Source organism: Myotis nattereri (assembly GCF_964212035.1).
Source record: "Myotis nattereri genome assembly, chromosome: 16".
Classification (NCBI taxonomy): domain Eukaryota; kingdom Metazoa; phylum Chordata; class Mammalia; order Chiroptera; family Vespertilionidae; genus Myotis; species Myotis nattereri.
The window spans coordinates 48,885,069-48,911,639 of NC_138091.1; the positions used below are offsets into that span (position 1 = coordinate 48,885,069).

A 26,571-nucleotide genomic window follows, 5' to 3' on the forward strand; every position below is an offset into this window, starting at 1 on the left:
ACGGCAGCAATGTTTGTTCACACCTTTGTGAACAACGTGTGTCCTCTGTTCCCATTCTCCTCCCTCTGCCTGGTTGAGTTCTAGATGAAACATTTAGTTGTCCCCTGACATATTGTTTACTTTCTCCTCCATGTGTCCTTTGAACTTCTGTTTGCCCTATCTCATTGTATCGCCACTCCTGGAAGAGTCTCTAGTCTGGCACACTGTAAGGGGTCAGTAAGTGTTTCTTGATTGAATGAAAGAAGGTTCTAGAAAATTAACAGGACAACTGTCAATGCCCTAGAGTGGACAATAGAATTTTGCTGTGAACTTGCTGGGATAATGTACAAAGGAAAGGACTTCAAAAAGGAACCTCTTAATCTCAAACCTTGACATGTTTATCCCACTGTTTATCTACTTTTCTTATTAATATTTCACAAACCTCTATGCCCTTGACATTATTGCTGGAATCAAGAAGATACAGATTTCACACTATTACCATCAATCTTTTAAAATTAATTTTATTAAGACGATACTACTTGATCAAAGCCCTATGATTAAGAATATGTTCCAGGTTACTAGAAGAAAGTTTATTAAAAGACTACTCCAGGTCCAGAAATTTATAAGGCAATTTTGGTTTGTTATGAACACCAACATGGCCACAATGACTCATAGTTGAGTATTGTTTCGGCAGAGCAGAAAGGACTCAACGTGAATAGGAATCTAAAGAAAATGAAACAAAAATAGAGCTTGACCTAATATAGCATCTTACTCTGAAAGGAATAATTTCTTCTTGTAAATTTCTTGTGCCCAAGGAAGAAATCATGGGGCAGATCTTGTGAAATGTTATATTAGTGCTTCAAATTCCTGAACTTGAGATGAGACCATCTCCTCGTTCACCATGGTCTGGGTAACTGTTTTGATTTTTCGGGGTTTGGGAGGGTCTAAAGATAAAGAGGGAACAAAGGGGGCAAAAGTTAGTGTTTCAAATATGCACCTAAAATTGGTTGTTATTTAACTTAACCTTCTATATTAGGTATTGACTGATAAAACCCATCAAATTTAAACTTTCAAAAGTGATTTTCACATTCCAAAAAAATGTATTTTATTCAATGAAAAGGAAATGCGTTCAGTGTTGTCCTATGCACAAATGAAAATATGTTTAAGCATTTAAGTATAGTTATGGTGCTCATATACTTCTTTGCAGAGTAGAATTTTTTCTTCCTGGGCTTACAAGACATTTTAACACATTACAGACTACTCATTTTTCTGCAGGGATGCATAAATGGTTTTTCCTTGGCTCTGTATTTAAATATACTTTAAATTATTAAGAATGCTGCACTATTCAATGATATCTTATAGTTTTAGTCATTAACAAATATGACTGTGCCTTATTCTAAGGGATTCTTAGGGAATCTGCATACCTTTAGCAGAATCAGGGGACTGTGCTTGAGATTTGGAGTCAGTCACAGATGAAGTTTCATCCACACCATCACTGCAGAGAAAACAAGGGAAATGATATCACATCATGCTTTCTGGAATGAGGAGAAATAAGGAGTTTTCTATTTGGACTAAAAATTGGAAATGTACCTAAAACTATAGACAAATAAGGAAGGGGTTCCAAATTTCTTGATCAAGAATAATTGAATGAATACTATAATAACCATGTATGGTGCCAGGTGGGTACTGGAAATATTAGGGGAAATGCTTTGTAAAGTATGATTGTCTAACTACTATGCTGCACACCTGAAACCAATACAAAATAATATTGAATGTAACCAATAACTGAAAAATAAAATTTAAATTAAAGACCTCAGTTGGCAAAAAAAAAAAGCAATGTCCTAGTATTATAACTGAAAAAAATAAAAGAGTGATTGAATGACTCACCCTGAGAGTAATCAGTCTGTACAGTGCACCTTTTCAAACCCTGCCAAAATCTGGATCTCAAGGTGAAGCAAAGTAGCCATTAATGGAGGATCTGGTCTCAGAGTTAGTGTTTCTGATTTATAGCCCTGAGTTCTTCCCAGTGGGTCATGCTCCTATTACTTTAAGAAAGGTTGCTACAGTAGGTCTGAGGTGGTTCAGATGGCTATTATTTGAAGGGTCATTCTTAGTACCTGGAGACTGGTATTAGAACTCAAGTGGGTGATTTTCTAGCACTCCTTTGCAGTATGCCTCTGTCTCTGGTGCCATTGTTCATCCCAGCATTTTATGAAGTATTATCAAGTAAGACAATGGGTGACAACACTTTGCAAAGTGTAGAGTGCTTAATAAACCCAAGACTTGTTTTTACTAGATTTGTTATTTTTTGTCAACTAAAAAACCCTTTCTTCCACTGCCCCTTCCCGCTAAGCCCCATTGGGGGGTTGGTCAGCCACTGAGATTATTTCAACTTCAGTTATCTATTCACCCTTGGGCTTCGCCATCCAGCAGGTCGCGGTAGGTCTCGATCTCCAGTTCCAGGCTGGCCTTGACGTTCAGCAGTCGCTGGTGGCTGGCGTCCTGGCACTCTGTGTCCCTGCGCACCTGGAGCAGTTGCTCCTCCAGGCTGCGGATGAGCTGTTGCACCTGGGACAGCTGGCCGCAGTAGTCCCCCTCGGTTCGGGCCAAGGAGTCCTCCAGAGACGTCTTCTGCATGAGGGAGAGAAATGGCACAGACGTAACCATGGAGGGGGCTGGATGAACAAGGCAGGCCAATGGCCTAACGTAAGTTGGATGCAACATTTTCTTTGGAAGTCGGAACGATGCTGCGTGTCTGCGCGGGCCCTACCATGGCGAGGTGGGACTGGAGCTCCATCTCCAGGTTTTGAAAGACGCGTCTCGAGTCGGTGATCTCGCTCTTGCTGGACTGGAGCCGCTCAGCGTTGGTGCTGATCTCCTTCCTGAGCTCCCCGCTCTGCCACGGAGAAGAGCCAGAGGACATGAGTGAGTGCTTTTCTGCTAATGTCTCAGACAGGCCTTTTGTTTCCGTGAGTGCTACCTTTTCAATGAACCAGGCTTCCGCGTCCTTACGGTGCTGCTCAGCGATCGCTTCATACTGTGCCCTCATGTTGTTGAGGAGCCCGGTGAGGTCCACTCCTGGGGCAGCATTCATTTCTACACTGACCTGGGCGGGGCCGTCAGACTGGAAGCTTTGGAGCTCCTGGGGGCAGCAAGTGAGAGAGGAGTGCAGGGGGCCCATTATGATTTTGTGGCCTCTTCTTCTATAGCAAATATTACACATTGCATTTTATGACTGAGTTAGTTTAAGTCACACATATTAATACAATATATTAAAACATTTTAACCCCCAAACTAATATTTCTCTTGATTTTAAAAGAACTGAAGACATTTTCCTGGGCCCCTAAAATTACCATGGGCTCCAGGTGCTGTGCCTGCCATCCCTAATGAATGAGTTGGCCCTGCTTCTTGGGGACCCAGGGCCTTACTAAGAAGGGAAGGCCTGCCGGAAACAGTACATTTGGGGTTTCAGCTACAGCTGCCAAACTGAGAGCAGCGGATGGTACCTTGGCTTCCACACCGTTTCTATCACAGTCATTGATTTCCAGTAGAAACCTCCTTAGAAGCCTATTGCTAGAGTCATGACTAAGGCCCATGCTGCCTACCAGGTTCTGATAGGCATTGTGGCACAGAGTTCTGTGTGTGTGTTACACAGGGTAATGCCACTTTCTCGACATACATAACATTATGTATTATTGATAGAATTTGTTTTTTAACTGTAAAAAAAATCACTAGATCAGGATAATTAAAATTCTTACTGTCCGTACCTAATGATGAAAATGACCAAATCAGAAAGTGCCTTTTATCGGATAAACTTTAACAGGAACTACTATCAATACCACCACCAGCAGCTGGCACATAACACACACACACACACACACACACACACACAAGAAATTAAAATGGCCATTTTAACAGGGAAATATGTATTCTCCATATCTGATCTAACTCCAGATTTGTAAATTTGAAACTAAAGCAGCCCTTTGTGGCTGACCTCCTCGTGGTTCTTCCTCAGGTAGGCCTGTTCTTCCACTAGGCTTTCGATCTGCATCTCCAGGTCGGCTCTGGACAGGGTCAGCTCATCCAGCACCCGGCGCAGGCCATTGATGTCGGCCTCCACGCTCTGGTGCAGGGCAAGCTCATTCTCATACCTGATAACCAAGTGCAAAACAGTTTAGGGAATCAACACACCCATCCTTCAGAGCTATTTTGTGCATAAATCTGTGCGACTATTTTAAAATGGCAGAATTACCATGTATGATGTTGTTTTCGCTTTAATAACTGTTGCGTCCCCTTTTTATGATAGTTTAATGCTCAGTTGGAGAGAATTGAAAAAATTATGAGGTGATGCTTTTCTCTCAGCAACGAACCCCAATAGCACTGCATCCCAGGGAACAATTTCCCCCTTGGCCGGCTGCCCTGGCTATGAACAGTAGCAGCACCTCTCTAGGAGTTTCAGACAGAATCCTAAAAGCAGTTGAAAATAAAATAATAACTAGTCTTTTATTTTTTATTATTATTATTTTTTTTCTTAACTTTTACTCATGATTTAATTTAAAACATTGATACTTCTTTAGTAGCTTTTACAAGGATTTTACAGGTTCAGGATCATCACCACTGCAACATTCTGTGTGAAAATTTTGTGGAGCAAAAGGGACATTAGTATTTCTTCTTTATGTCCAGAGGGTAGAGTAGGGGGAAGGAGAGAATATAAAAATGAGGGCATGGTTAATATTTTAGGTGTATGTGTCATCAGGAAAAAGATCATTTCATTTAACTCCCGGGCAAAAGCATTATTAATTCATTTTGATACATGGAAGGTTGAGCTTTAGGACATCGGTGGAATCATCGTGTCACATCATGAGTCAATAGCACATGAAATTAATCCATAGCCCTACGTTTAAGCAACTTGTACTTCAGGACATGTAATGTGCGAGTTGTATTGGAATCTAGTTACTTTCTAGAATGTCCAATGTAAATTTACCAGAACACTGATTGTATGGGGCAGGTGAACTGCAGAAAGTTTGAAATATTTGCTATCAATGAAGGCAGGAAAATAGGGAACAAGAAGAGATGGTGGGACATGTCAGTTTCCATTAATCTATCTTTTATTCAACTCACTTCATTCTAAAGTCGTCGGCAGCCAGTCTTGCATTGTCGGTCTGTAAGATGAGCTGGGCATTTCCAGTGCTGGCAGAAATGATCTGGCAAAACAGGGGAGGACACACTGGATAACACCCTAAAGTACCAATACTATGCAAATATTTTTTTGACAGGTAATTTTTAGGTGATGTTAAAATGCTATTTTATTAAGAGTTGAAGGCAATTAAATTTTATATATATACATATATTGATTCCAGAGAGAAAGGGAGAGGAAGAGAGAGATAGAAACATCAATGATGAGAGAGAATCATTGATTGGCTGCCTCCTGCATGCCCCACGCTGAGGACTGAGCCCACAACCCGGACATGTGCCCTGCCCGGGAATCAAACAAACCGTGACCTCCTGGTTCATATGCTGATGCGTAACCACTGAGCCATGCCAGCCGTGTGGCAATTAAATTTTCTAAAAAATATATATTGATTAAATATTTTAAAAGTTAAGGAATATACATTTCCTACAGAAAGTGGAAATAGAGTCCCTTTATGATAAATGGTAAAAGTAAATTAAATATCTCAATATGAGAAATTTCTCCAAGTATAGTGCAATTGAAAAAATTCTCACTGTTAAAACACTGTAATAGTAAACAACAACAACAACAAATCAACATAATTCCCAGAGCCCCTCCAAAACCATATTGTTACCTTATTCCTGAGGTCTTCAATCAGTGGATAATATTTACTGTAATCATTCTGTGGCCCAGGATCTTCAGTCCCAGATCCTCGTGTTTCATACCACACATGAATGTTGTTTTCTAGCTCAGTATTAGCCTCTTCTAGAGCTCGAACCTTATCTAGGTAGGAAGCCAATCTGTCATTAAGATTTTGCATGGCTTCCTTTTCTGATCCGGAAAGAAGGCCTCCATCATTGCCAGAGAGAATACATAGAGAGCCCCGTCCTGGGCTTCCTCCAAATCCAATCCCCAGGCCTCCTCCATAAGCAGTGCCCAGCACTCCTGCGCAGGAACTTCCCGAGCCACCACCAAAGCCTGAACTAGAACCAAACACGGAAGCAGCAGAGAAACCTCCCCCATAGCTGCCTCCAAAGCCAAGGCCGCTTCCCCCATAGCCACTTCCAACACTGGAGGCAGACATGCCCCTGGCTCTGCCCGGTGTCCCACTCTGGGAGGACAGCTGCCGAGGCAGCCCAGAGTACTGCACTAAGAGTGACATGGTGCTGGAGAGATCCACAGCCTGGGAAGGTGGCCAGAACCTGAGAGGAAGCAGTGGCAGCCAGGCACAAAGGCTACCTTTTTATAGATCATGAAATGGGTGTTGCAGTTGAAAAGTTCACTCTCTCCATTCAGAAATATAGGGTCCCCCCTTTTTTTGACCAGCTCAACATCTAAATGATTAATGCATCTTGAAAATTCATTGGTATAGACATAATTGAATAATTGTGCCCATTACGTATTTGATATACAGAAAAGGAAATCTAGGTGGAGTAGAGATGGTTGTCATAAGGAATTTTTCTTCTCCAAATTGTCTTGTATACAATAAAAATGGGCTATCACTTGCTTACAGAGTCAGAAGGAATGTACCAAGTTCAAAGTGTGCCTCAGTGATTTGATCACACAATATGGGAGAACGATTACCTTCAGTTTTTGAACTTGGAACCAATTTTGTGTTGACATGTATACTTTCTAACTCTAATGTATATATGTAAATTTAAATAATTTTGCTCGATATCTATACATTGTGTTTACACATTATACCTTTATGTTTCTATACATATTATGTAATATCCTGGTCTGTAAGTTTCTCAGTTAGGGACTATGTCTAATTAATTTTTTATCCTGAGTCATCGTCTAGTGTTTGGCTAAACTTTATCCACGCACTCCTGGAGTTATTTCACTTGAAAGAACTTAATCCTTAATATGCTTGAAAGTGTCATTTAAAATTAATTTCATTTGAAAATGACTTTGCTCTAATTTTCTGGTATGCTTTGGCCAAGAGTTATTCTGAATTCAATTATAAATGGGGAGCAACTTCAGAAGTTGCAAAGAAATATTTATTCTTCAGTGTTTATTTTGGTGGGGGAGTGGAGGGAGGGCTAAGTTAAATAATCATATCTCTATTCTGGAGTTTTTAGAAGTGGAAATAATTTCGTTGACAGCTGTAAAAATGTAGGAAGGTGGGAATGCATAAAACAGAAGCAATCTTGGTCTTGTTGGCAAAGTGATTACATAAGATGAGGCAGAGAAGAAAATGACTAGAATTAGGGTGAACTGTTAAAAAAGATTATATCTTCATTTTCATAGAGTTTCCAGAATACTCAAAATGGAGATAATTATTTATGTGGTCTTTGTAAATCTTTAGGTTTTTATTAAGTACAGCTAGAGGCCCGGTGCACGAAATTTGTGCATGGGGGGTGGGGGAGGCGAGAGGAGGTTCCCCTCAGCCCAGCCTGCACCCTCTCCAATCTGGGACCCCTCGGGGGATGTTTGACTGCCAGTTTAGGTCTGACCACAGACTGATTGCCCCTCACTGCCCCCCACCCCCACCCCCCCTTGCTGGCCTGATCACCTCTAACTGCCTCTGCCTGCTGGCGTGGTTGCCCCCAACTGCCCCCCCCTCCCCCCCCGCCGGTCTGGTTGCCCCATGCAGCCTGCTGTTTGGTGGTTTGGTTGCCCCTCACTGCCCCCACTGCCTGCCTGGTTGCCACATGCAGCCTGCAGCTCGGTCGTTTGGTCGCCCCTCACTAACCCCCCAGCCGGCCGGATCATCCCATGCAGCCTGTGGCTCTGTCGTTTGGTCACCTCTCACTGCCCCCCCTGCCGGCCTGGTTGCTCCATGCAGCCTGTTTGGTCGTCCGTTCGGTTGTGATGGTTGCTTAGGCTTTTATATAGATAGATGTGTGCTCATCTTCTTATGTCTGGGTACTTTTCTGGTCTTTGAATTCAGAATTTGGCACCTGAGTTAAAGACAGATAAACCTTCCATTTTCTGCAATTCAGTGATCACATGGTTCAGACTATCTTTCACTTTTGTGTGAACAAAAATGTAAGGTCCTGTGAATGAGTGAAAGAATATTGGGTTACTGCTGATTTATGCTGTGCTTTTGAGATGAGGATGAACAAGGACCCCAGGGGTCACACTTGAGGATGAGTTCTATGAAATTAACCAAGAAATTACCTTTATCAAGAATCCAGGGGCCCCAGAAAGGAGATTTTGCAGCTCAAAAACAGAAGAAATTCAAGAGAAAGAGATTTATTTGCACAGACCCTCTGCTTCATGAGGTTTAATATCATTGAAAATGTGCTGTAATTTTCAGGAACATTAATAAATTGATATTAGGTGGTCTATAGCTTGTAATTAATGTTTCATGGTAAAGATGGCAGTAATGATGTTTTAAATATCCTAATGCTCATTGGATTTCACTTTCGCTGGCAATTTGCAGCTCCTTTGAGTAAAACATTTATGTTCAATTACAGAGACTGATAGATAGATGGGCCACCCCCTCCACCCCACCAGTAGAAAGCGCTAACGGTGCTTTCTGACGGCTGCTTTCCTGCAGGGAGCAGACATTACAGCTCCACTTCTCAGGCCCTCAGCAGCATCTCCGTCTGGCAGGGGTTTATACACTTTCTTCCACTTCTTGGACTTCAGATGACACGACCTTGCCGTCCACTACTTCTTCCACCACTGTCTTAATCTTCCTGGTTTTCTTTACATCTGAATTTAGATTGAAATATAAAATGTTAATTCAGACACGTAACTCTGCTGGTTTATAATTCTCAACTTCAATTGTTTTGTATATCCTTCCTTCTTTTAGACAAAAGTTCTCTTTCTTAAGTGATCTTAAGTCCATTTTAAAAATCAATGCAGAAAAGGTGCCACTCTCCCCAAATTTATACATTTTCTACTCTTCCCACCCCCAAAGAGAAATATATAATATTGAAGTAAGCAAATTGCACATTTTCACCCTGTTTTTCATTTTCAAGATTTCAGGATGTCTCAGGACAACAGTAGCATAGGGCCAAGAAAGTCACCCTGTCCTGGGGGTGTGACAGATTTCCCACAGGGAGGCCTCCTTTATGTGATCTGCTTGCTTTTCAGAATCCCGAGGGTAATATCAGCTCACCTGAGAACTGATCTCCCTTTCCTTTTCACCAGTGGCAGCTAAGAAGTGGTAAGCTACTGAGTGAGAGTTTAGTCTTATAGGTAATGTGTGAAATTAGAACACTTACCTGCTTTCTCCTCCAGGATGCTTCTTTTAAGAAAAGAAAAAGAAACAGAAAAAAAGTGTTATTGCCATGTTGAAGATGAAGCACCGTCCTGTCATTTTGTTTCAAAATAAAGTCTCAGTGATGTGTGTTTTAATCCTGTGTTTGTATTTTCCCCCCTTTTATTATGCTTGTCTCTTCTAACTTGAGTGTCATGCTTTTTTTTTTTTGTTAATCCTCACCTGAGGATATTTTTCCATTGATTTTTTTAGAGAGAGTGGAAGGGGGTGGGGAGGGGGGAGACTCAGAGAGAAAAACAACGATGTGAGAGAGACGCATTGATTGGTTGCCTCCTGCACACGTGGCTTGACCAGGGCTGGGGGTCCAGCCTTCATCCGGGGTCGAACCCGGGACTCTTCAGTTCAAGGGCCAAACTCTATCCATTGAGCCCAACCGGCTAGGGCAGAGTGTCTTACTTTTTAACTTGAAAAATACGGAGCTTCCAAACGGACTCATTTAACACATGCTAGACGTTTTCCTAATTAAAATATTCCAACTATAATAGAAGTTGAAATCTGTGTTCTCTGTGACTTTCTTGGGTGTGGTATTTGAAGACAGTTGCTGCTGCAACACCGGTGATTCTTCAACTGGTTCCCACAGACCTCTGTGGCCGGTGGTGAAGTTCATGACCTCTCAGTGAGAATTTTAAAAAGTTATTTTGCTTTCAATTATGTATTCATTATAAAAATGAACATTTGCATAATCTTTATCATCTCTATAACACAGCCTCAAGTACAAAGCCTATATTTGGTATTTTGGGGGTGTGGGCACTTTTGGATATATTTTTTTGCTTTGTTGCTGTGTGTGTATGTGTGTGTGTGTGTGTGTGTGTGTGTGTGTAATTGATTTTGTGATAGGCATTGCATTGATGCTGGGGAATGAGTGACAGGGCTTAACGTGTGGACATTAACATAGCACATTGTGTAGACATATCCCTGGATTCTAATAAGGTCCTTACAGATCTTCTCCTTCCAGGAGGCGCCGGTAAGTAGCGATTTCCTGCTCCAGCCTGATCTTCATGTCCAGGAGCTCATTGTACTCCTTGTTCTGGCGTTCTGCATCCGCCCGGACCTGCATCAGTTGGGCTTCTATGGAGTTCAGCAGGGCCTGGAGGGTGGCCAGCTGGCTGTGATAACGAGCTTTGGTATCTTGCAGCGTCTGCTCCAAAGATTGTTTCTGCGAGCACAAGAAAAAGTGGACATTTCTTGAGGATTTGATTTAAGAGGTGGCTCAATTTTAATCTTTTGAGAGGAATTTCTGTAGCTTGTTATGGGCATCATGCATAATTCTGGCTTTATCTCCCACTCTCTTCCTCTAGGCAACCCCAGTCAGTCAGCTAGGACCATTAGCTTTTCGGTTTTTTTTTTTGTTTGTTTTTAGCTTTGCGCTCACTGTTCTCTCACTGTATATTGTATTATTGTTTTCAATATTTGCTTCCCCTCCCTGCGGTTTATGGTGCCACTTCATTTGGAGGATTAGCCTTCCTCATCCTATTAACACCAGGCTTGGTCATATGATTTTCTTTGGCTAATTAGATGCAAGTGAAACTGACAATTGCCTTTTCTGAGAAGCTTTAAGAGGGATCACATGGTCTAACTATTGCTCTTTTCTTTGGGCCACAACACTGGCATGCCCCAGCCAGAGCTGCAGCCAAACCATGATGGATGCAGTGTTGTGAGCCACTATGATTTTGGGGTTGTTACCAGAGCATAATTTGTCACATGCTGACTGATTTGCTTTGCCCAGAATGTCTTTACTCCTATTCTCTAGCTTAAAAACTAAAGTTTTCAGATCTAGTTGAAATGCCACTTTCACTATAAATCTTCCAGACCTTCTTCCTCTGCATCCTTGCAGTTCATTGCCCTTTCCCTTGATTTCTTTCTGTTTTTTAATCATAATCTGTTGTTTGGCCCGCTTCCCTGCCAGCTTTGCAAGGGGAGGGGTGGTTTCTTACTTTCAAAGTTCCTAATGCAGGCACTTAGTAAATAGACAGGACACCGAGAGCTGGAAGTTAGATGTGCTTTACCATACTGAGATGGGACTTGAGGTCTATCTCCAAGTTTTGGTAGGTGCGTCTCAGCTCCTTTACTTGAACCTCCGATTGCTTTAATTCTGCAGTGTCCACCGAGACTTGTTGCTGCAGAGTTTCAGTCTAAAATCCCAAAAATGAAAAAAGTAAATAAGAGAAAAAAGACAGAAAGAAAGAAAGGAAGAAAAAAGAAAGAGAGAAAGGAAGAAAGAGTTATCTCTTTGTGGAGGACAACTTCTACACATTTGCTTATCCTTTAGAATTATGCTATTACCTGTATCTCAAACTCTTCTTTGGCCTTCTTAAGGTTCTCTTGGGCCAAGACTTCATATTTCTGCCTCATTTCATCCATGATGGCACTGAGGTTCAGGGCTGGAGCAGCCATCAGCTCCACATTGACAGTACTGCCCAGCTGTTTGCGTAGGCTGTCCACTTCCTACGAGAACGAAAATCCTGGCTGATTATAGTCTGAAGTGTATTCTCAGAAGAGGCTGGGCAGAAAAGACTTTATACATTTTATGGCTTTTTTCACTGGGAGTGAGTCAAAAAAGGAAGAACATAATAGGCAGGGCTTTTTTATGGTCCAGATATTTCTCTAAGTTATTTATCCCCGATAGAAACCTTATGAAAAGAAGTTAGGGGTAACATCATTATTGTTGTCATCTTTACCATCACCATCACCACCCAATCTTCTTTATCCTCCTCTTTCCACCATTCCCAATACCACTTCTGAAATGTATTTATTTATTTATTTTTTACCTCCTGATGCTCTTTTTTGAGGATAACCAGGTCTTTATTCAGTTCTTCAATTTGAGCCTCCAAGTCTGTTTTGCTTAGGGTTAGATCATCATAAACCTTACTCAGGCCCTGGAGGTCAGCTTCCACTGTTAGGCGCATCCCTCTTTCAGTCTCATACCTGTGAATTAATAAGCAGAGATAACTGAGTCCTTCCAAAACCATTATAGAAGAGATAATCTTAATATAACGAGATAGGTTTATATGTAGTATATGAGGATTTCAATTTCAATACATCATTGTATCCCTCTTTATACATTTCAAAAATGTTCCTGAGAGCCTAGGAATCAGATCATTTGCCCCATATATAATCTCTGTGATTTGGTTAAAAAAAAAATCAATCAGAAACTACTTTAAGAAGTTTCTAGCCCAGCCTGTGTGACTCAGTGGTTGAGAATAGATCCATGAACCAGAAAGTCACAATTCGTTTCCCAGTCAGGGCACACGCCCAGATTGTGGGCTCCATCCCCAGTAGGGGATGTGTAAGAGGCAGGCAGTCAATGATTCTTTTTCATCATTGATGTTTCTATCTCTCTCTTCCTCTCTCTTCCTCTCTGAAATCAATAAAAAACATTTTTAAATTCTAGGATATAGTTACAAAGAAAAAATTTGTAAATATTTACAAATATTTACAAGGAACATGGATGACTCATTTGCAGAATTACTAAGGTAGACAAATGACTCTCTTTAGATAACAGACGGACAGCTATGCAGAGTTATTGATTTCAGAGAGGAAGGGAGAGGGAGAGAAAGGGAGAGGCACATGCCCTGGTTGTGGGCTCTATCTTCAGTAGGGGGCATACAGGAGGCAGCTGATCAATTATTTTCTCTCATCATTGATGTTTCTATATCTCTTCATCTCCATTCCTATCTGAAATCAATAAAAATATATTTTAAAAATAATAAAAAATTACTTTAACTATTGTGTCAGCAAAGGGTTCTCATTGATATCAAAATAACTGAATTTACTTAATGAATATACATGATCAATTTATTTTTATTACTTTGTAAGCAGATGTATCCAAAGTAAATTATCTTAAAAATTCATGCATTCCCTTCTAAAATTTTATATAATCCCATTTTTATTAAAGTAGTAATGTTTAAAAATGATAATGAAATAGAACAATCAGATGTTGACTGGAATTAATGAACTTTTACTGCTTTAATCTTCAGATCTGCTCTCATTTTTTTTTTTTCATTTTGACCCCCGTAGCATTAAGATGTCACCCTTTTAAAGCATAAAGGACTCGTTAGTGCAGATGTGTTGTACAAATTCAGGTGAGGAAGCCCTAGTGTGGAAGCAGTTTCTGAGGTACAACTCTGGTTACATGTAGTGTGATATGACTACAAGAGAGGGAGCAGATTGAACTGATTTAATCATCGTCCTAGTTCTTTGGTTGGTCAGACTGTGTTGTAAAACACAGGAAAGCTAGAAAGCATCAAGAGTCACGTCACCCCTGGAACTTTGGGCATACACTTGTAGGCAGTGGGAGGAACATGGATGACTCATTTGCAGAATTACTAAGGTAGACAAATGACTCTCTTTAGATAACAGACGGACAGCTATGCAGAGTTATTGATTTCAGAGAGGAAGGGAGAGAGAGAGAGAGAGAGAGAAACATCAATGATGAGAGAATCATTGATCGGCTGCCCCTTGCAAGCCCCACACTGGGGATCGAGCCCGCAACCTGGGCATGTGCCCTTGACTGGAATCAAACCTGAGATCCTTCAGTCTGCAGGCCGACACTCTATCCACTGAGCCAAACTGGATAGGGTCCTATTCAGAGTTTTAAATTGCTTTGTTATTCTGAAGGGCAGAATTAGGTTCAGTATGTGAGAAGGTAGATGCTGGGTTACTAAAAAAGAACGTTCTAACAAGTAGAGCTAACCAACAAGAACAACAGTTACTGGAGGCGTTCAGTTACACGCTGGTAACGGAATCTTAAGACTGTGGGAGAGGGACTGTACCAGATAGTTTCTAACACCCTTTAAATGCCAAGATTCTGAAACTATTTAGTGGTAGCTCCTTTACCAACAATGGAAAGCTTGGTATCATAAAGGACCACTGAAAGACATTCCTTTTCAGGAACTTTTGCCATGGAATTAGAGAACCTACTTCAGTCTGAAGTCCTCAGCCGCCAGTTTAGCATTATCGATTTTCAGGACACACAGAGCATTTTGCCGTTGAGCATCTTTAATCTGGAAAACACATGAGAAAGAATGACATTTTCAACTGGGTAGGAGTTTGAATGATTGCATTTATACTCAGGTACGACTACTGTTATATCAAAGATGATGTTCATTTCAATAATTTCCATATGAAAATGGAAAGGAAGAATAATGATATGGCTATTGAACATAATAGATTTGTAAAATGCAATGCTTGTCTCACAGTTTGGTCAGCTTTCTTGTGATTTCATCAAAGGAGATTTTAATTCACCTTGAGGCATCAAACCTTATTGAGTGCCTTGCCTTTATTCCTGCTTAGAACATTTCTCTGAGCTCCTCTCACTCAGTGAACCCCTCCTCTTTTTCCTCCTCCTCCATGTCTCAGCTTAGACGTTCATTGCTTCAAGCCTTCACGATTTCCTCAAAACAGAGCTGGGTGGATGAACTACTTGTGCCCTCATTGCCCTACACAGTCCCCCATGTGTGTGGGATAAATGTTGCCTTTGTCCATGCCTGTTTCCTAAGTCACCTTACATTTACCATCATATTTCCCATTGTCCAGCATGGCAACTAGCACCTAGTTAGTGTCGACTAAATATTGGCTGATGAATAGACACTTAGGTGGTGGGAGTTGTGCTATGCACGGGGGCTATCAGGATGGATAAGCCCCTGCTCTTAAGTAGCTGTCACCTATTGGATGAATTGTCTAACTCACATGGATCAGAAGTCTGCTTGTAGAAAATGTTATAATGACATATCTCTTTCAGCTTATCCCATCCTAGAAAGAGCTGCCTTCCTTCAGATACAGGGGCTGCCCAGCTAAATGGAAGAAATGGCTGTGCCAATGGGTTTGGGGCAATCCATAGTGGATTCAGAAACATGAACCATGAGACAGGTAGGGGGAATGGTTGGCTGATTTTGAATGTGTGTAGTGGGAGTCGGAGAAGAATGACCTGTTGGCAGAAAGGACCATTTAAACACCTTGGCCTCTCACATCCACATAGTTCCTGAAACACCAAAGTAACTTCCTGTAGAATCTGCATCAAATTGTACTGCTGTCTAATACAACACAAGAAAAAGAGACTTGCTGGTAAGTGGCCTTTGCTCAGTCTAAAGGAACACGAATGTTAAAATAGAAAGGGAAAGAAAAGGGACACTTTTCTTGATTAGATAAGAATATTCCAGCAGTGCAAATGCTCTGAGTCATATCTGAGATCTTCAATTAGGAGCAAAGTCTTCTTTTATGTCACACAATCGATAAAACTGAGAACTCCACCTTTCTTGGATGACATGGTTCTGATACAATTGCCATAAATTTTAATTGGGGGCAATAGAACATTTTATTACTATGGAAGTGGTGTCTGCACTGCTTGCTGTTGATGATCAGATTATTAAATAGGACATTTAAAAGTCCAGGTATCATTAAGACCCATACCCCTTCCCCTCATTTCTACCCTGAAAAACTGTATCATTGAAATCTAATGATATAGTATTCTAATACTTATATTGTACCATTTATATAAATGAAAAGAGGAAACTCTCTAAATTGACAGGGGTTTCAAGAGTTGATGGGAACTAGGTGAAAAACTAAGAGAGATTTATTATCACTTAAAAATTTAGCTTTTTCAGATAAAAAGGCTTACTATTCTCTTAGCCCTGACTTAGTAAACTATGACAAAAATACAGAGTATAAGATTGGAGGATAAAATTTTTATATTTTATATATAATTAGGTTTTAAAACTTTAAAAAGTATGATTCACAGTCATCCTATTATGTAGTCAGGGTAGATGATAGAATATACCATCTTTATCGATGTTGCATTTCAGCCTAATTTGCTTTACAACATCCATTTGAACCCACCTAATGTATATGCCCTCTTGATATATCATGCAGCTAAATAATGGAGCAGAAAACTCAGCATCATCCCTTACCTGAGCTCGCAGCTCTTCAATTTCTTTGTAGTATGCACTGTAGTCCCGACTGGTGCTGGGCGCGTTTGATTCATACCACTGCTTAATCTGCATCTCAAGTTGGAGGTTGGACTGCTCCAGGGACCGCACTTTTTCTAGGTAGCTTGCTAGGCGGTCATTGAGGTTTCTCATGGCCATCTTCTCATTGCCAAAAAACAGGTCGCCTCTGTTGAGATCATTCCCATAGCTCACCAAGCTTTTGGAGGTTGAGATGCGGGTGCCGTGGCCTCCAGCTCCCCCATAGACGCTAGGTGCTGCCCCCAGGAGCTGCCTGCCCCCAGTCCTGTACATGTTGACCATAGAAGCCTGCGAGGAGGAACTCAGGCTTCTTTGCAAGCTTCTGCGTGTGAAATCCATTGGGGATTCTAGGAGGGAGCACCTGTAGCTTCAGGATGGGTGGAGCAGAGTCTGTCCCTCTGTGGTGAAGGAACTGCCTTTTATAGTGTTCACAGGAAAGACACTCCTCCTCTGCTGACATCTCACCTGAGGATTGACACCACAGTCCACCTTGCCTTGCTCCCCCCACCCCTTTTACAGCAATCTGTTTAATTCCTTTCTAGAAATTACCACGAGAGGCATTTCTTAGAGGCTTTTCTCGGGGGCAGTTTCTATTTTTCAGTAGAGGTAACAAAAGGAAACAAGAAAGGGTGTTCTTTTAGCTCTTGGACCTGCCTTGACAAATGTTTTCATCCTAATATATACATGAAGAATATTTGCAATCTCCATGAATAATTTGGGTACCTAAAAAGACAGAGGTGGCTACATAATAAGTCACAATGGTGATAAAGAACAATGCTTAAAATTTTTTTCAATTTTTTTTTCTTTTGGGTGAGAATATTTAAGTTCTATTCTCAATAAAATTTAGTTATACAACACAGTGTTATCTGCTATACTCACTATGTTTTACATTTTATACTCAGACATTATTCATCTTATAGCCGGAACTTTGTCCTCTTTTACCAACAACCTTCTTTCCCTGTTTCCTCCACCCCCCAGCCCCTGGCAACCACTTTTCTACTCTCTCCTTCTCCTCCTCTTTCAGATTCCACGTATAAGTGATACCATGCAGTATTTGTCTTTCTCTGTCTGGCTTATTTACTTAGCATAATCCCCTCAAGGTCCACCATGTTGTTCCAAATAGCAGGACTTCCTGCTTTTCTATGGCCGAATGATACTCCATGTATATATATGGAATATGATAATTTGGAATATTATAATATAGAATATGCTATCCATGGAATATGATATGTATGGAACATTATATATATGTATATATATGCATCAACCAGCACTCCCTGAGAGCTCACCAATAATGACTGGATATGTCATAAGCAGATCTTACTGCTTATTAAAAAGCTGTAAATTACTCTGAAAGTGGATGTCGCAGTTAAAACCTGCAGTGAAGAATTTTTTATAGACACATGTTCTGTATATGTGTATTCACAAAATTAATTTGTTTTATTGCTTAGTGGGGGAGAAGGAGGTTTGATTAAAGTCACTGGAAAATTGTACTGTTTAAATTATACCCATTTCGCAGTGATTTAGTTTCAGCTAAGAGGTTCATACACTAAGGCATATGATCCAGGTGTGTAGAAGCATTATTTAAATAAAGTATTAGCTTTATAACTAAAAAGGAAAATAAGTGCGGTTGTTTAACATAATAGTTTTTGAAGTTCTCTTCTTTAGTACAGTTCTTCCTTACTAGTATGTCTGGATCCAATTATGTTTAAGTGAGTTAAAATTTCATTAGAATGCTTAAAATCATTTTGAATATTTTGGAGAAATAACTTTGTCTATGTGTTATTCCACCAGTTTTTTGGGCTAGTGTTTGTAGGCTTTTGAGATTTCAAATTTAAATGAAATATGGGACATTAGCACTATTTTATGGGGTTCAGTCGTCTAATCTACTCCTTTGTTGAGTAGAAAAGTTTCTGTTGTGAAGACCTCCACATGTTTACGTAAGGACAGGAAAACTTGATGGCTCCTCTATCACGTTGAGTTTTATGCCTTGGTAGGTTTTAAATCTTATTATATGATCACAGGAAATCAAGGTAGCATTTCACAGCAGCTAAGTTTTCTGAATTACACTTGAGGAATAGATACAGATCCTATTGACTCTTGTTCATACATAAGTCATGAATTTACAACCCCTGATATTCCAGTCTGTTGGATGACTGCAAAATATTTATTAGATCTAAACTTCCTTATGACTAATAGGAGGCACATTTTTACCTCATAGATAGACTCTGCTGAGGGTGTTAATGATTAATGTTAAGTATGGCCAGTATTTTGGAGAGCTATCATAAGCACTGTAGTTTTAAGAGGACTTTGAACTTTGCCCCCTCATTATGGATAAGCTATTGCAGCCCAGAAGTGATACATAGAGAATCTGCAGTCTGTGGGGAAGAGTTGTCTTTCCCAGACGTCTTAGTCAGGATACGTTGCTCTGATTGGTTGAGAAGGAGGGCACATAAGAACTGTGGGTGTTTGTATGCATTGTGGTTCTAGATACTTGATATAACTCAGAGTTAAGTCAGAAAAAAATCTTGGTCTCTGTGCTTTAAAAACTGGTTTACTTAGTGAAATAGTTCCAAGTGAAAGGATATGATGTCTTTGATTGGCTTCCAAATAAAATGGGAGGGAGGGAGAGGAACGGAAGAAGTATAGATGAAGGAAGTTTGGCCATGAGTTATTTGTTGAAGCTGAAAAATGGATACATGGGGATTTATTATACTGTCCTAACTACTCTAGTGTTTGTTTGAAAATTTCTATAATAAGACATTTTAAGATCCTGGTGCAGTGAACTTTCATTATTGCATTTACATAGTTAATCTGGCATATTCAAGTTTTGGTGTGTACTCATTTGGTGCACACTTCAGTGAGTTGGTAGATTTGTTGTCTCGTAGTGGCTCAAACATAGTAGGCACTTGATACTCACTTTCCAAATGAACGACGAGTGAGTGAATGAATGAAAGTGCTGATGCCCAGTTTAAAGGAGAGGAGCATCTGTGGGGGGTTCTCTGTGCTCATTGGCTGCTGTGTCTGCTGGTCATGTTAAGAAAGTAAGAATTGCAACCCAGGAGTTCAGTGACATGGAGTATGGCAGACTGGATACTCCTAATGCCACTATCCCGAATGTTCTTAGTGGAAACAACTAAAGTGCATTATCTATTTCCTCCCTCCCTCCCTCCCTCCCTCCCTCCCTCTCTCCTTCCCTCCCTTCCTTCTTCTCTCCCTCCCACCCTCCCTCCTCTATCCCTCCCTCTCTTCCTTCCATCCTTCTTCCCTATGTGTCTATCTATATTAGTATATGTATGTATGTATTTTTTAAAACCTATTGCAGACTTATTATGTAAAGAAAGACTCCTCAGAGATAGAGGAAATGAAAACAGGAACCTTAAGAGAGAAGAAAGTGAGAAAGCTGTCTTGCACCCTGTGGGATTCTGCTCAGTCATGGAGATATTAAGCTTTCCTTATGGTGTCTGTAAAGGTACAGGAGATGAGAGTCTAGGGTTTGCCTAAAGTGGGACTATTAATAGGAAATATCCACATAAACCTAGTATACTGAAGAACTATGCCTTCAGAATAAGGGTACATGATAAAGAAAGCCACCATGCAGGAGGGTCCAGTAAGAAAAATTTTCTGTCTCAACCTTGGTGCTTTGTGCAGAGGAAAAAAAAAAAATCTTCCCTGAGAATTTGTAGCCACAGCTAGCCTGGCACAGTTTGTTGTCTGTATTACCCAGGTCTGTGTGTAATCTGAAAACCTTAAATGGAGAATTTAGTTTAAAGTGGTCCTTTATCAGTGATGCCCTCAGCCAACTGGCAGCAGGAAGTTCAGATCCTCTCTGAAATAATGTAACACCCAAAATCTCTTACTGGGAAGCCTGACAGACTGAATGGCCCTCCTCATCCCTGCAGTTGGTCTTGGATTATTTCACGAAAGTTTGAGATTATACCAGGGACAAGTGGGTACTTATTTTATATCAACTTGACTAAGAGAGAGCCCAACCAACTTCCTCCCAAAACAGAGGAAAGGTTTGTCCCTAAGACAAATTCTAACTTCTGTCTTTAAAATCACAGTTAAGAAACCACTGACAATTCTATATAATAAAAGCCTAATATGCAAATTGTCCCCTCGACTGAAAGTTTGACCAGGGGCGAAGCCGGCAGTAGGCGGCCAGGGAGAGGGAGGCACCCCTAGCCGGCAGCTGCTAGGGACCCTACCCGTTCACGAATTTTGTGCACTGGGCCTCTGGTTGAAAAATAACAGCTTAGCTCCTGGCTTCAAGCCATCAACAGTTCATAAATGTTAAGGTTCTGTCTCAAAACACCTGCCTACAAATGCAGATCTGACTACTAGTATTTTACCTCTCTGAGAAACTTGTGACACTTAAGTGGTCAAGTCCAATACATCGCTCTCTAAGACCCAGCCCCTGCCTACCTTTCCAGAGTCCCCTTCCCACCCTCCATGCCTCAAGCTTGACACTTCATTAACACAGGCTACTGATGCTCCTCCATTCTGTGCTTTGCACATACTGTCCTCTTCTCTTCTGGGCGTCATTTCTTCCAGGAAGCATCCCTGCCCTCCCAAATTCTCTCCTTTCCAGGATGACCAGTTGTCTTGGTTTGCCTGAGACTCAGAAGCTTTCTGGGATGTGAGACTTTCATTGTTCAAACCAGGACACGCCCAGGCCAGCCGGGATGGTTGGTCACCCTGTTCGTCCCTCCTGTATGCGTCTCTTTCTTGGTGTAGCATGTGCACACTCTTTGACCCTGATTCCTCTGTTGGCTGAATGGGTGTGGAGCATGAGGAATAGGATGAGATAAGGATGACTCCTGGAGTTCTGACTTGGGTGACTGGGTAGCGATGGCGGTGTCCTTTACTGAAAGGGGGGGAGGGGCACAGGGACAAGGCGGGGAGAGGGTCTGGAGGGATTGTTGCACAGGGGTACGTGGCATGTTTGTTCGCGGACATGCCCCATTTGTGGTGCCTGCACTACTAGGTCAAATGTAGAAGGTCTATAGATGACGTTCTGTATTCTGGTCTGGAGAGAACTGGGCTGGAGGTGTGTAATAAGATGCAGGAAAGGTTGCCTCCGCTCTTGTTGGTTGTGACATTATCCCTCATAAAGTGACCACTGTAATTCTAGTTTACCCCAGGGCTTCCAGAACTCCAGAGTCAAACCTCTGCGCGGACAGACCAGAGCTACTGGGAGAAGCATTGGCCTAGTCGCTGCCTAACGGTTCCTCTTTCTCTGAACTGCCCTGCTGCATTAGCACATAACTGAGCCTTCCATCCATGGCGACAACCAAAGATTTATGGTGCTTGAGTGAAATTTGTGCAAGATCTAGAAGATATGGACTAGATTTAGCTAATGAAATGGTAATAACCAATTAGCATTGAGTTTTTTGGATTATAATTTAAGGGAAGTCATCAGTGATTTCATCTTATGATGTATTTTTGTGTTATTTGCACAACCTAAATTTAGTATCTTTGAAGACAAGTAAGCAAGTGGCAATTCCTTACCATGTGTTTTTATTTTTCATGGTGCTTATTTTTCAACACAAAGAACTGTGGGCTCTCCTACCTGGAAGAGGCCGTGAAAATCAGGCAGGCCATCCTTCTCATTTTACAGACAAGACAGCAGAGGGCTTCATAAATTGAATGACTTGCCTGTAGCAACAATACAAATATAGAAAGTTGAGATGAATCAACCTAATGTTTGCTCTCTAAATTGATTCCCTGTAAGTTTGCCTGACCCAGGAAAGCTGTCTTACAAACACCACCCTGATGTGTAAATAAAACTCACCAATTAAATTACTGCTTAAAAGGCTAATATAAGGTATATATTATATTCTAGTTTCCCCACATTCATATTCTCGTTTCCACTCTGGGGCTAAAGACTTACTCTTTAAATACCTTCCTTCATTTGCTCCTATAACACATGATTGAAATAGATTCTCTAAGATGGGGCAGTGATCACTGGCCTCAGAGTACGCCTAGAGCAAGGCACTGTGTATGCACATACATCAGACCAGATGAAGAGATGCATTATTAATTCGTCTCTCAGAACATGCACGGCAGATGTGTTCTCATTTCAGCTCAGTTGGGTGCTATGTCATTACTTTTTAATGTGCACACATTCAAGTTAAAAGAGCTATACAGAACAGAATATTGATTAAAGAGAACCCCTAGATCAGTGGTTCTCAACCTTCTGGCCCTTTAAATACAGTTTCTCATGTTGTGACCCAACCATAAAATTATTTTCGTTGCTACTTCATAACTGTAATGTTGCTACTGTTATGAATCGTAATGTAAATATCTGATATGCAGGATGGTCTTAGGTGACCCCTGTGAAAGGGTTGTTCGACCTCCAAAGGGGTCGGACCCACAGGTTGAGAACCGCTGCCCTAGATGCTTGAGAAATGAAAATAGAGGGGAAGAGAGAGAGATTTTAGAGTTCTGTCAAAATGGATTTAACAATTTGTATATTGTTTTTACAAATTTTAACAAAGCTTCCTATAAAGATTAGCACTCTCTGAAGCAGGCAGTTGGCAAAGCACGAAATGAAGTTGCGACAACTATCTTTTAAAAGTGGGGGGAAAAAGTGGAAAAATAACCAGGCAAATGAATAAAATAGTTTATTGTTCAAGTATTCGTTGAACGCTTACATTCGAGAAAAAGGGTGGCCAGATGCTGCTTGCAAGGAGCTTGTGGCCTAGCAGAGGAAATACAGACAGGGATTTTATTTTCATTTTCAAGTGGGTGGATAAGAAAGATGAAGTGCGAGATGTGAGAGCAGAGCACTGAGCCCCAGGGAACCCTGAAGATAGAGAATTAGGTGAGTTGTCAGTCTGCAGGCTCTGGGGCTCAGGTTATGTATTAATGGCAGAGCTTGGATGCCAGCAGATAAGATAATAAATCCTTAGATAATCTGCTTGGGCATCACAGGGTCAGGAGGAAACAACCATAGGGCAGGGAGCCCCATTTAACTGATTTAGAAAAGTGAAGGCAGAAAACCAGTCATTGTAACAAGTGGCAGTAACCATTGCCGTTAATGTAGATTTTGCAGTTTTGCGTTTTGTTTCTGTGATGTTTCCTGGCCTTATACTCAACTCAGGGCTTTACACCTTTCTGGGGACTTACTCGCTGTCGATGGAAACTTGGTTTATTAATATTTATCAAGAATAAATTGCTACTCTTTGGCTCTCACAACACAACTAATATTTCTGATGCCTCATGTTCTACAAAGGCCCTTTTGTTTGGTGTTTTCTGCTTTTTTAAGCCATGAAAAGGTAGAGAGCCTGGAGCAATTTTTTATGTGTTGACACATGTGTTTAGGGATACTTAATAATTGCTGCCCAGAGTGAAATACAACCGGATTTTATGGGCAGGTCTTACATTGATGGAGTGGACAGGCTGGTAGCTACACACACTTTTTCTAAATAAATGCACCTCTGTGGAATGAGCTGTCAGAAGGACTCTAGGTTCTGGAAGCCTGGAGTAGATAAGGAGCAAATATTGGTTCTGAGGAACTGACATTAATGTTGACACATGATGTTTCTGGGCAATTTGATCTATACCAATAATTCATTTTATTTTCTACTGCAGTATTCGTTTTGTTCCTAAGTCATTTGAGGCTTTATTCAAGGTTTGCCTGGTGGCTTTTTAAAAGCATAGCATTTACTGTGGTGTGTGTCCAATCATCAGTTATGTTCATTGAACATAATAAGTATAACATTCAATCGGACTTCAGGCTTTTAACCTCTAATCCAGATCCCTCACCCCCTCAGATTACACTGACATGGTGCCTTCGCATTGTCAGAATGGAAAAACTTCAGCAAAATTGATGCTAGAAGCAATGTCCAGTTAGTCAAAGAGTAAAAATGGAAACCAATTTTTCTGGCCTGTCACACTCTCGTGTTAAAGCCATGATTCTTAAACTGCTTTGTCGCTATGGTTATGATGATTTTGTCTCCATCATTTTGCATCTTAGTCAATATATGCAAAAGATATAATCGATATAAAATTATTAATGAGATTTTATCGTTCTTTGGACTGTTCTGGATATGCAGTTTGCATATCCCACAGCACATCATCATTTGGACAAGCCGCATTTCAAGTGCTCAAAAGGTCCATGAGATTAGTGGCTGCCTTAATGGATAGGCAGTTCCAGCACTCAGCTTTTCAAGTGTGATCCTCAGTCTCAGGGTAAGATTCTTAGTGAGTCACTGAAGTTTGAGATGTGCTGCCTGATGACTTGAAAAGCTTGTACACCCTCTCCTCCCATCATATTTGTGCTGTTACATTTTTTTTAAATCATAGACTAAACTATTTTATCATAATCAGACCAAAGGTAGAGTTCAGTTTCACCTTGGTTTGATTCAGTGACAGCTAGTTAGGTTTTTCTTAATGAGAAAGTTGACATATTTTAGCAAAAAAGAAAGGAAAGGCAGGCCAAAGATAAGATAGGGATATATATATATATTAGAGGCCCGGTGCACAAATTCATGCACCAGTGGGGTTCCTTGGCCTGGCCTGCGGGATCAGGCCGAAATGGGGTTTCCGACACCCCCCAAGGGGTCCTGGATTGCGAGAGGGTACAGGCCAGGCCAAGGGATGCCACCGGTGCACGATTGTGGCCGGGGAGGGACACAGGAGGTTGGCCAGCTGGAGAGGACCATGGGAGGGTTCCAGGGTGTGTCGGGCCCGTCTTGCTCAGTCCTGATCTGCTGGACCCCAGCAGCAAGCTAACCTACCAGTTGGAGTGTCTGCCTCCTGGTGGTCAGTGCATATTATAGCGAGCGGTTGAGCGACCTTAGCATATCATTAGCATATTATGCTTTGATTGGTTGAACGGCCTACTGGACAACCGGACACTTAACATATTAGGCTTTTATTATATAGGATATTTTAGTCAACAATCTAATGAATGTCACCACCATTCTCATCATAGTTATTGTTTTCTGACATTTGTTTTGAGAGGGAGAAAGAGGGAAAAAGAGTCTGGTCACTTTCCTAATGGGTTTTCATTATGTCAGTCTCTCCACCATGATTGGTTTCATGAGCATATGACCTTAGAAAGGCTTAGCACTTGGTTTAATGCTCAGCTGTCACAGTGTTGAAATTCTTAATATTCTGAGCAAGTGGTCCTGCATTTTCACTTTGCACTGGGCCCTGCAAATGATGTAGTTTGTCCTGTCCTCCCCTAAGAGTGTACTTAATATTTATCAGTAGCTATAAGAGAGTAAGTGGTTTAGGTAGGTTTTGGGAGGAGCTAATGCTCTTTCACTTCCCCATCACCACAGTCTTTTTATAGCCTAAGAAATAAAAAATGAAAAAGAGATAACCCAGGCCTTGGGGGGTGGAGGTGGTGAAAGAAGGGGTAGGGCAGGACTCAATAATGCATTAGATTATGGCGTTCGAAAGCCAGATGTCAATGAAGGCTAAATGCTATAACGACGCAGCACACCACCATTCACCACAGGACAAAGAGCACATTTCTAAATCAACATGCATAAGTAGCCCCACCCTCCCAACCATCTCCACCAGGTTTACGATTATTTGCACTGTTTGAACAGAGCTTGGGTACATCTGGGCAGTGCCAAGGAGTCAGCTGGGCCTGTTTATGTTGGAAGTTTCATATGGGTGAAAGTTGAAATGTTAACTTGCTTCTATTTTGTCAGAAATTTTAATAAATTGTAAAAGTATATTGGTAGTTTTAGTACTCAGACCCAAAATTAAATGCTTTGAACCCATGCAAAGCTTAGAGACCTAATTATTTAATTTTAATGCGAATCTACTGGGTACAAGTTGTAATGCCTTAGACTCAAAGTTTGGTCCGTGGACCAGCAGCATTGACAGCACCTGGGAACTGGTTAGAAATGCAGATCCTGGGCTCCACCTCAGACCTGCTGAGTATGAACCTGTGTTTTCAAAAGATCCTCGATGGTTTGTGTGCATATTAAAATTTACTGTGATCATGTGCTGGACAGCTGGGTAGCTTGACTGAGGGGAGAGGTGATGGCAGGAAATCTAACACATTCATAGGTTCTAGGAGTTTTGTTCTAGCTAGAATTGTATCTAGAGCAGTGGTTCTCAACCTTCTGGCCCTTTAAATACAGTTCCTCATGTTGTGACCCAACCATAAAATTATTTTCGTTGCTACTTCATTACTGTAATGTTGCTACTGTTATGAATCGTCATGTAAATACCTGATATGCAGGATGGTCTTAGGCGAC

General features: G+C 41.1%; 2 protein-coding genes across 3 annotated transcripts; both read right to left on the reverse strand.

Annotated features, from left to right (window-relative positions):
- Positions 1-825: 825 nt before the first annotated feature.
- KRT12 (keratin 12) lies at positions 826-6,320 on the reverse strand (the record flags this gene model as incomplete). Its single annotated transcript, XM_081109857.1, has 8 exons — positions 5,784-6,320; positions 5,101-5,183; positions 3,974-4,130; positions 2,960-3,121; positions 2,750-2,875; positions 2,390-2,610; positions 1,404-1,474; positions 826-923 (listed from the first exon to the last, which is right to left on the reverse strand). Exons 1-8 carry the CDS (start codon positions 6,309-6,311, stop codon positions 826-828), a joined length of 1,446 nt encoding a protein of 481 aa, XP_080965983.1. The 5' UTR covers positions 6,312-6,320.
- Positions 6,321-8,714: 2,394 nt separating this feature from the next.
- KRT20 (keratin 20) lies at positions 8,715-16,684 on the reverse strand (the record flags this gene model as incomplete). Of its 2 annotated transcripts, XM_081109848.1 has the most annotated exons (8): positions 8,715-8,812; positions 9,328-9,350; positions 10,322-10,539; positions 11,390-11,515; positions 11,667-11,828; positions 12,152-12,308; positions 14,304-14,386; positions 16,289-16,684. In XM_081109848.1, the coding sequence occupies 8 exons, from the start codon at positions 16,682-16,684 to the stop codon at positions 8,715-8,717; spliced, it is 1,263 nt and encodes a 420-aa protein (XP_080965974.1). The 2 variants fall into 2 exon arrangements, with proteins under 2 accessions (XP_080965974.1, XP_080965973.1); XM_081109847.1 differs by lacking the exon at positions 9,328-9,350 and having other exon boundaries at positions 8,715-8,829.
- Between the last annotated feature and the right edge of the window lie 9,887 nt (positions 16,685-26,571).